General features: G+C 40.2%; 1 protein-coding gene across 1 annotated transcript in view; it reads right to left on the reverse strand.

The window, feature by feature from the left end:
* Window positions 1-9708, reverse strand: part of PPP1R1C (protein phosphatase 1 regulatory inhibitor subunit 1C) — a 54032-nt gene extending 44324 nt beyond the window's left edge. The window contains exons 1-2 of the mRNA XM_032210394.1: window positions 9628-9708; window positions 7230-7287 (exon numbers count right to left, since the gene is read on the reverse strand). Of these exons, the coding sequence (XP_032066285.1) occupies window positions 7230-7287; window positions 9628-9708 (139 nt within the window). The remainder of the gene's footprint in view (window positions 1-7229; window positions 7288-9627) is intronic.
* Between the last annotated feature and the right edge of the window lie 1300 nt (window positions 9709-11008).

Genomic DNA, 11008 nt, shown 5'->3' on the forward strand with positions numbered 1-11008 from the left:
AGAAATGCAGAGGAGGGACTTTATGGAGCATTGGAAAATGCTCCATTGGAAAAACATTTTTGCAAGGATATTTCTGGGTTTTGCAATGTGACCTTTCTTTCTCTACTTTCATCTGACCTTCTGTTATTGAGCAATAATATCCATGGCTATATAATTCCTCTGCAATTCTCTCAGAATTCTCTCAGAGATCGAAGTTGACTGCCTGAAGCTTCACAAGGGCTTTGATCTGCAAAATTTCCAGCAACACAACTGTCTCAATTTTTTTTCTATCCCATACAGTATATATCCCCTTTTGGCGTTTTGGTGAGATGAGTTCCTGGCAAAATTAGGGGGGAGGGCAGAATTAACCTAGGTATGAAGAAGTTGTCAATATTGAAGATCTAAGCAGGAGGAAGCAAGTTAAATGCATCCTTGTATTCATGTTGTATAGAAATAGTGGCCACCAAGAAATCCAGCTGTGAACTTGGGGTCAGAAGTACTTGGAAGTATCCCATGAATGCAATTGGGATGGTTCCATATGTAAGAACAATAACTGACACCTTGACACTGGTGCCATCAAAGCTAGAGTAGAGTAGGAAAATTGTTTATTCATTTCCCTCCACCCACACCCAACACCAACAGTGTTGAGGGCAGCATAGGTAGCAGCAAAATGCCACAAACACAGCAGCTTCATGATACAGCAATAATGTAGACCACTCCGTTGTAGTAATCATGAGTTATTCCACAGAAATAATAAAAATGGTGTAAATGGTAGAGCATCCATAACCTATATTATAATTCTTGCTAACAGACTCACCAACAGAGAGCAAGAGGGCCATATTGGTTCAGTGCAGGGGTGGGTTCCAGCAGGCACTACTACCGGTTCGCTTGTATGCACTTCACATGTGTGTGCTACGCGCATGCCCAGTGCAATTAAAATTGTTTTGCTCATGCGCAGAACTGAAAAACAAAATGGTGCTGCTACCCAGGGAACCGGTTCAGGGGCGTGGCAGGTCTGGGTAGCTGCCAGTTCCAGCGACCCAGGCCGCCAAACCACTACCAGTTCGGCCAAACTGGTCTGAACTGGTAGGAACCCACCACTGGTTCAGTGGTTAGGATGCAGTATTGCAGGCTAATTCTGCCCACTGCCAGGAGTTTGATCCTCACCTGCTCAAGGTTGACTCAATCTTCCATTCTTCCAAGGTCAGGACCCAGATTGTTGGGGGGTGATATGCTCCCTCTGCAAACCTCTTAGAGAGTTCAGTAAGCACTATGAACAGAATATAAGCCTAAGTGCCATTGCTATTGCTACTGCTGTATGCATAGCTATGAAGTGTAAGACCTGAGAAGTACCTTGGAAAATGTGAGTCAGGGTTTTCAGAGTCAAGTGTCTCTGCAGAAGCCAGATCTCTCCAATAGTCAAATTCAAAGTGACCTGGGATGATAGCTGGAGTGCTTACAGGGTGTGTCTCAGTAATCTGAATCTGACATATCCCAGTCCCTGACCATATTATCAGCCATCGCACCAATCAATTATAATGGTCCATGACAAAGTAACTTTAAAAATAGAAGAGATTATTTTGAGATGTTTCCACTATAGGCTGAAGAGGAGATGAAGCCAATGTCACAAGCAGCTGACTAAGAAAAATGGTATCTTTGTGCTATGGGTTAGGCAGGCATGAAGTTGACTCCTTAGAAAGTCCCACTATTTCTAAGCACAAGACATACGTTCCATGGAAAAATAAATGAGCTCCTTATAACAATCATTCAGCAAGTTAAAGTGTGCAAAGGAATAATTTCCAGCCAATTTTCTTCATATTTCATGAGCCCATTCCTTGAAGCCAAATGTCTTTCCGGGCTTTAAAGAAAGTAATGTGGTTTTTAATTATTTGCCTCCATGGGAGTGGAAATAACACGGACATCTCTGAGTGTCGTGGTTAATAACTCTGTTGCTGTGTCTCAAGCAGAAGAATATTCAGTGCCCGCTTTGGGGGTTTGAAGCTTCTGCTGTGGACAAAGGATCTTGGTTCAGGTAATCCAATGCTTGGATTTCACAAGTGTTTCATTTTTTCTTGGGATGAAGGCTCAAACAATTTGTCCCAGTAGAATGTTTCCATTGAGTTAGCCATAAGGTTATGTGGCTTTCCAGAAGACTTTGAGATGGCCAAGAGATTTCCATCTCCATCTCTAAGCACATGCCTAGAAGATATATCTTCTTCCCTTCCCCTTGACTGCCTAAAGACATTCTGAAGTTGGGCTTACTACAACTTGCTCAATTACTTCATGTTTCAGGCTCACCAGCCAATATGTATATTGGAAGAGTCTGCCAGATTGGGTTTACAATCCAACTTCTCCCAATCTCCTGTTATGTACGTTGTTCCTGCTAGCATATCAGGAATTTTTGCTGGGCAAAAAAAATGGCTTGTACCTTTTCTGGACCCAAAAGTATCTTCTCACTTAGATTAAAAATCAATCCATTCTTTATGGTCTGCTTCAGGACTGGGAATTCTTCTAAATATCAGCCTCACCTCCATTAGAAATTACTGGAGTTGTATACTAACAACTAAAAGTTACTGATTGCCATCCCTGATTCACCCTCATTCATAATGTTTTCCTAAATAGTTTGCATAAAGTTTTGGTTAATTGTAAAATATACATTCCTCCAGTGGACGTAAGAGCAGAAAATAGCAGCAACAAAAATCTTGTTGCATTCTTAAAATGTATACCGTATTTTCACGACTATAAGCCGCACTGAAAATCCTAAAATTTGATCCAAAACCGGCAGTGCGGCTTATAACCCGGTGCGCTTTATATGTGGAAAAAGTTTGAAAAATTAACGTTAATTGATACTGTGGCTTATAATCCGGTGCGGCTTTTGGTCGTGAAAATACGGTACTTAAAATGGTATGTAAGAGAACAAAAAATAAAATAAAAATCTGGGAAAAAAATCTTGTTGCATACTTGTGTAATGCTCTATTATAGTTTTAAAAACTTTCATGGTCATTTGCTAATACTGCCTTCCCCCCACCCCCGCCTTTGAAAGTAGATTTTGTTTGAGAGGAAAAAGTGGCCTATTGTTACCCAACCTCCATCTAGAGTCCGAGAAGGGTCAGTTTGCCAGAGCTGGACCAAGTAATCTAGTAATGCTTAATGGGCATGAAATGCCGTAAAGCTTTTATAGAAAATGTGGAATAAATGTGAGTAAGAGAGAAATGAGGTTGCTTCGCAAATAGCTTTTAAATGGACAGTGGTACAAATTGATTAGGAAATCTGTCAGTAACATGACTTCGAGGGCATGGTATATGGAATAGATTTTGGCTGGCTCCTAAGCTGCTATATATCTCAGATGGGGAAAAAACATATTTAGACATTAACATACTGAAAGCTCTTTTGCATCACAGTTCCAGGCAGAGCTGTCAGCAATTACAGACATCAAACACTTACATAGAAATGCCAGAAATCTCAAAGGCAAATGTTGCTTTGGGTTATATAATGTATTGGTAGATATATAATACTTTAATTCAGTGTTTCTCAACCTTGGCAACTTGAAGATGTCTGGACTTCAAGTCCCAGAATTCCCCAGCCAGCATTCGCGGGAGTTGAAGTCCAGACATCTTCAAGTTGCCAAGGTTGAGAAACACTGCTTTAATTTAATACATATATTCTAACTGTATTTTTGGACAACATGTCATCTTGAAACCAACATCAACCATCAATGCAAATATTAACCATTATTTGTTTCAAGGTTGTTTGAAATTGAGGAAAACACTGTACATGCCAGTTTTGGAAAATTGTTGTGTACAGCATCCTTCTTAAGATATCTCTGAGATGTACGTGTAGTTGCACATATTTTTCCATAAATGTCTTGCTAGAGCAATTGTGCAGTTTGTTTACACAGCTTTGCTTTTCGTAGATTAGCAGAGAGAAACTGCTATTTATTTTTCCAGCTTTCCTAGATATTTTGGGGTGATTGAAGGAAACACTGAGAACCATTTTAACGTCCCATTGTGAGTTCTAGTCCTGCCTTGGGAATGAGGCCAAGTGGATATCCTTCAGCCAGTCTTTCTCCCCGCCCCCCGCCCCCCCTCAGCCATAAGAAGGCCAGGACAACTCAGTTTGGGAAATCTTGTCAAGAAAACTGTAGGGGTTTATCCAGGCAATTACCAGGAGTCAGGACTGAGTTGAAGGCATAATTATTATTAATTTTAAAAAATGTTAATAATTTAAATCTTTTTGAATACTGGGAATATAACAATCTTCTTAAAGTGGAATACTGCAGGAACAACAATAGCAAATTGAGTGGTGGGATTCAGCCAGTTCGCACTACTTCAGGAGAACCGGTTGTTAATTTTCTGAGCAGTTTGGTAAACTGGTTGTAGGAAGAAATCATTAGGGCAGAGAACTAGCAATAGCAATAGCAGTTAGACTTATATACCGCTTCATAGGGCTTTCAGCCCTCTCTAAGCGGTTTACAGAGTCAGCATATTGCCCCCAACAACAATCCGGGTCCTCATTTTATCCACCTCAGAAGGATGGAAGGCTGAGTCAACCCTGAGCCAGTGAGATTTGAACAGCAAAACTGCAGAGCTGTAGTCAGCTGAAGTAGCCTGCAGTGCTGCATTTAACCACTGCGCCACCTCGGCTCTTTAACTGGTAGTTAAATTATTTGAATACCACCGCTGAAACTGAGTGTTTGTGAAAAAGATGAAACATGCATCTTGATATCACAATGCAAGTGTAAAAGCTGAAAAGATTATATTGCACCATGTTACATCATTCCCAGCCCGCACAGATGCCCAAGGAAATCTGTATTTTTGTCCTTGGCATTTTATTGCTAAGTTTTGGCAAGTATGATCAAAAAGAGTGCCAGGGAACCTACATATGGATTTATGGATTATAACAGACCACATGAGGGCACTATCCTGGTACAGGGAAAGGAACAATGACACAGACATTAGGTAAAGGTTCCCCCTCGCACATATGTGCTAGTTATTCCCGACTAGGGGGCAGTGCTCATCTCCATTTCAAAGCCGAAGAGCCAACGCTTTCCAAAGACATCTTCGTGGTCATGTGACCAGCATGGCTAGATGCCGAAGGTGGTTCCTATTTTTCTACTTGCATTTTTACATGCTTTCGAACTGCTAGGTTGGCAGAAGCTGGGACAAGTAACGGGAGCTCACTCCATTACGCAGCACTAAGGATTCAAACTGCTGACCACTCTGATTGACAAGCTCAATATCTTAGCCACTGAGCCACTGCATCCCTATGATGCAGACATTAGGGAGTTAATAAATTCAGAAAAACATAGCTTAGCCAAATATTTGATTCAAGGGGTAGATTTGCTCTGAAAGCGTGGGGAACAAACTCTGCCATCCTCATCAAAGGGAAGATTTAGAACAGTAATTGAGAAGGCACAGCGTTAAGTTTTACTTCATGTCCTGAAAGCACGGAGTAAATGACCACATTGCTTGCTTAACATCCAGTCAAGGAAGATTATTAAGTCTCGTGAGAGTTCAGTGCTCCATTTGCAAGATTTCAACTGTCATATAGGCATGTGCCAATTGGCAGTCTCAAGGGATGTCAAATGCATTTTTAAAAATGTCTTATTTTCATTTATTTCTGTGCATCTGCGTCATGTGCAAAAATTGTAGGATAGTGTCTGAAGACTGAAAAGTTTGCTAATTTCTGACAAAGGTTTTTGTGAATCCCAGTCCATTTCATTAGAGATAGTTTGGTACAGTGCTGAGAAAAGGTTAGGGTTTTTAGAGAAAGTAGGTTGGGATGAGAGTGGAAAATTAGAAATGGAGAAAGGTTGAGTAGTAAAAGGAAAGGTGGGAAGCAAAATTATCTCCAGATTGTGACTATTAGAAAAGCAGTAATTAACCATGGTGCAATTACTGATAAATTAGTTAACACATGTAGTCTGACTGGAATGTAAAAAGAAAATCTTAAACTCCCCCAATGAATTCTCGTTCAATTGTTTTGCTCTTTATAAATTCCTTGTTTTCCAAGGTGGCTACCCTGTAGTTTATGAAAAGATGTCTCCAGGAAGCATCCTGATTTTTCATTGGTTTTCCAGTATTGGTGATTATGTTATCAGTCTTTTATACACAAGGTATATCAAAAGTCAGACCCCACATATAATTTATGCAAATTGGTTGCCATTTTCTTCTAAATAATTCTTTGCTTGTTTGGCATATGGTCTTTGAATCTTCCTCAGTAAAATTTTCTCTGAAAAAATATATTGTGCTTTTGTTGCATCCTTTTATACTGTACTATTATACACACACACACACAAACACACACACTCGGTCTCACTTTCTTTTCCTCCTTTCTTACTTATTGGTGTGTGTGTGTGTGTGTGTGTGTGTGTGTGTGTTTGTGTGTTTGTGTGTATGTGTATGTATGTAAACATTATGAAGGTTGTAATATAATTTTTATAACATTCTTAGAGAATGAAATGGACTCATGATTTCAACAAAATAATGAAAAGTAAATCCTTCTAACCCTTAAGGATCATGGTTAATTTTATGGGTACTTTTAATCCCAGTCTGACACATCAGTGGGGTTTGGTTTTTAATTGGCACCTTCAAATCAGTCTTGATTCCCGAAACTACACAGGGGGGGTTCCCACAGTTTTCCTGACAATATTTCAGAAGCAGTTTGTAACGGACTTCTCCATACAGTTGAGATGCAGCGATTGGCTCAAAATCACCCAGCTGGCTTCCCTGCTTAAGGTAGATCTAAAATCTGGGTCTCTCTACTCCTAGTCTAGCACCTTAATCAGTGGTGGGATTCAAAAATGTTTACTACCGGTTCTTTGAGTGGGCATGGATTGGTGGGAGTGGCAGGGTAAGGTTACTGCAAAATCCCCATTTCTTCAGCTGGGACTCGGGAGGCAGAGAATAGATGGGAGCGGGGCCAGTCAGAGGTGGTATTTACAGGTTCTCCAAACTACTCAAAATTTCCGCTACTGGTTCTCCAGAACTGGTCAGAACCTGCTGAATACCACTTCTGACCACTTAATCACTATATAAACCTGGCTAGTGAAAAAGCATCTGTGGGGTTAGGAGCAAAAATTGTTTCCTTCTCATATCCACAAGGTGGATAATCACAAGGAAGTGTGTAGGTGTTTCTTTTTTTCCTTCCAGCCATCATTCTACCATTTTACATCTATTTCTAGTTCTTTCCCTATAATGTTTTTTTTTAAAATCTCATCAAACACTTAGAAAGACATAGCGTGGACTTACCAGGAGACGAATCATTCATAATTACTAAGGATGCTGGGGTGGGCCTTCTTTTCCTGATCTGCAGAAATCATGGGTACAGGCAGATGGATCAAACATAAATGCAAACAGCTAGGTCTCTAAATTCACAGTTCATGAGAAGTTACTAAGCTAAGACAAATAGAGCTAAGTATTCAAATCATTGACTTCTTTTAATTACCATCAAAATCAGAAAAGGCTGATTTCGCTTTCTAGTTTAGGAACAAAACACAGCAGGTTATCACGAATTTGTACTGTTAATATTACTAACGCCATCAAAGCTGACCCCAGCCAGAGCATAGAAAAACCTCAAGGAAGTAGTGCAAGATCGGGAAATGCACGGAGATGTGGCACATAGAATTGCCAAGAATCAGACACAGCTGAAAGGATATCATCATCAGTATTACTAGTATATCACTTCTTTACTGGGTTTTTTTCCTTTTTGTTTTTCCGTATTGTGCTGGATTTCAAATTCGGTAAGACCTCAAAGGCCAAGAATAATCAAGTCTGCTGATCAAGTGTTGTGGAAGGAGTGTGAAATCCTGGATCTTTGTGCGGTTTCCATCCCAAATGGCACGTTAGCTATATTCCAGAGCTTTCCCATCCCAATTGTGCAATGAGCTTTTAAATTCCAGTTAGACTCTCTTGTCTAAAATGACCACATGGCCTGTCTCACAGCTCTGCAACCTTTACTTATTTTCACTGTAATACTACCCACCCCACCAATGTCAACCCTGACTGAAAATACTGGACAGCTGGATTTCCCAAAAGCTGGATTTCATTGTGTCATACTGATTGGCTTCCTGCTTCTTCTGTGATCAGTCACATGTGGGCCCGAATCATTTTCCTGATATCAGGAGACAATGTAGGAATATGCATTTGCTCCTTATAGCATACCACAAATTGCTTTTGGTAATGGAAAATCATTTCAAAAGCCATTTGGTTTAGACTACAGACATCAACGGTTGAAAGCAGGAAAAAGAAATCACAGTTGCATTAATCTATTGTAAATCACTGGCTGCTTTGAAAGTCATCCTCATGTTCTCTTAATAGCCAAGAAGCATAATGTTACAGCATATTTGCACAAAATCCAGTACTTTGATCTTTCGCATCTATGCTGTTGGCTAAGAATCATCCATTATATGGGAACCATATAATGATATGGATGTCTCATGCCACACAACGTTAAATGGGAGAAAATACAGCCTTTCTCAAGTTAGTACCCACAGGTTTAACATAACTTCAGCTCCAACATTCCTAAAAAAAAAACCCCTCTCACTCGCTGATTATTTGGAGAGTTATAATCCCTTGTAGGTCTACAGTGTACTAAGTCAAAGAAATAGCATATGAGCGTAATTCTAGGAATTTCTATTCCTACATACAGAAAGATGACTAAAGAAATTGAAAGCCATGCATTTATTTATTTTTACTCAGAAAGTATATTTATTTATAGGAGAGGAGTGAGATGTGAAGTTTTTCTTGAGTAGGAGAATAGCATCTAAAATGTTTTCTGCCTAAGAATATCTTGTTCTGCTCAGGCTTTGTCTGTTTTCTAGGGCTGTTACCTATGACCCTTCCTTCTAGTGATGGTTCTTTTCATAGTTGTCATCTCAGCTAGAACATTAACATGTACCTTCTCAGATATACATTTAATTCAGCTCAGTGGGACTCAGGAGACTCAAAGGTGCATAACTGCAATTACCATAAGTCTGTCCATTCTGTGTATCAAAAGCTGAACTGTAAGTTTGAGAAGCAATTCTGAGAAAGATCCTGATTTGCAAGTATAACCGTGCACCGTCAGTGAGGGGAACATACCATTTCAAACAGCTAAAGAGAAGATGCTTTCAACCTGTATCAATGTTTGTTGTATAATGTGGATACTATTGTATTGTTTTTGAAAATATAATAATATAAATTTAGGCTACTAATGTGATTTCTCAGAAATCACCTTGGAAATATTGAATATCTAGAAACAATACCCTTTTCTTGACGTGCTTTCTCCATTTGAAGATGCAGGAGATCCTTTCATCCACCTGCCATTTATAGCCTTTTAACTGAACTATCTTCTTAGCTATCAATCAATCCGCTAGCATTAAATACCGTCAACAATTTTTATATACAAAAGTCCCAAACTCACTATTGGAATGCTTCTCTTTTTAGAGAGAAAGAGTTTGCTCAGAAAAAAAACACTCACCTAGGGTATCCTAAAGACAAACATCCTCCCTTCTCTTCTTTCTCTCTTTCTTTCCTTCTCCCTTTCAAGGACAAGAGAGTTCTTACGGAATCCCAGAATTTCTCCACCATTGCACTCCAGTTTCCAGATTTGGAAACAGGGTCCCCTTAACAAACTTTATCATAGGCAGTGAAGATAAACCCAGCTTACCTGTTCAGCTGCTTCAGAATCTATTTGACTTTGAAATAATGGCACGGCGAATTGTATCTTTTTAGGACTGTTTGGTTCCATGGCAGTATTAGGAATAGCAGAAGTAGCGGGAGGGGAAGATCTGGCCTGCTGAAAGGAGAGACAGGAAAGTTCCTTCCCTTCTTATCTCCTGGCAAACGCCTTGAAGCCCAGCGCTCCCGTAACAATGGCAATAATTTCTGTGGTAGAGAGAGCAGAAACTGCCTGAGCTGCGAAATCCCCTTCTTCCTTCTACATCCACAGCAACGTCTCTACTCAGAGATGCTGTTCTGCCTCCTCCAGTTCTCCAGATGATCCACTCAGCACCAAGCCGAAAGGAACAAGAAGCTAATTGTGTACAGATTCCCTTCTGCAGATGCCAAGCATTCACTCAGAAACTAATTGAAAATACAATACTAGCCTAGACTTGGCCTGCTGCCCTGGGATTTGAAATGGAGAATCTCTGTACGGCACATTATTTGCTGACAGCACCAAAGTGCTGGGTAAGAGCCCGCCCTTCGGAGTATTGCCCTGAATTATTGATAGACCCGTGATTAGGAAGCTTGCAAAGCTGATATGTGGAGATAGCAATAGCAGTTAGACATATACCGCTTCATAGGGCTTTCAGCCCTCTCTAAGCGGTTCACAGAGTCAGCATATTGCCCCCAACAACAATCTGGGTCCTCATTTTACCCGCCTCGGAAGGATGGAAGGCTGAGTCAACCCTGAGCCGGTGAGATTTGAACAGCCGAACTGCAGAACTGCAGTCAGCTGAAGTAGCCTGCAGAGCTGCATTTAACCACTGTGCCACCTCGGCTCATTGCCGAGATGGCATTTGAAGCAGGTGAGGACAACATCAGAAAGTGCTCTACTGGTGCAGTCTTTCTAATTGACTGAGAAGCTACGTTTCTGACTGTGATGGAATGGGGAAATCACACCAGCCATCATATGGCATCATCCTCTGTGAAATCAGAAATTGGTGGTGGTATGTCGAAAGCCTTCCATAATTTGATGCCTTCCAGAGGCCTACCATTCATATCTGAATGGTAGAACATACTTCGAATGTATGATTGGAGAAGTCTGGTTTAAAGATTCTTGTCTACATTATTAATTGAGGAATATTTGAATGAATAAGACCCTTAGAGCTTGTCTGTACATTCTTCAATTGTCCATATGCACTTTTCTGTATGTGAAAATTTATAACCTTTTTGGGGGGCAGAACATCCAAGAATAAGGTATGATTAGCAAATTTTCTTAAGATGATCATTCCATCACTAGATTCCATTAAACCAACAGGATGGTGCTTCAGTTCAGGACATATCCTTTATGACTTACATTATAAGAATCTGGCCCTAATTTTGCA

Source organism: Thamnophis elegans, chromosome 1, assembly GCF_009769535.1.
Source record: "Thamnophis elegans isolate rThaEle1 chromosome 1, rThaEle1.pri, whole genome shotgun sequence".
NCBI lineage: Eukaryota > Metazoa > Chordata > Lepidosauria > Squamata > Colubridae > Thamnophis > Thamnophis elegans.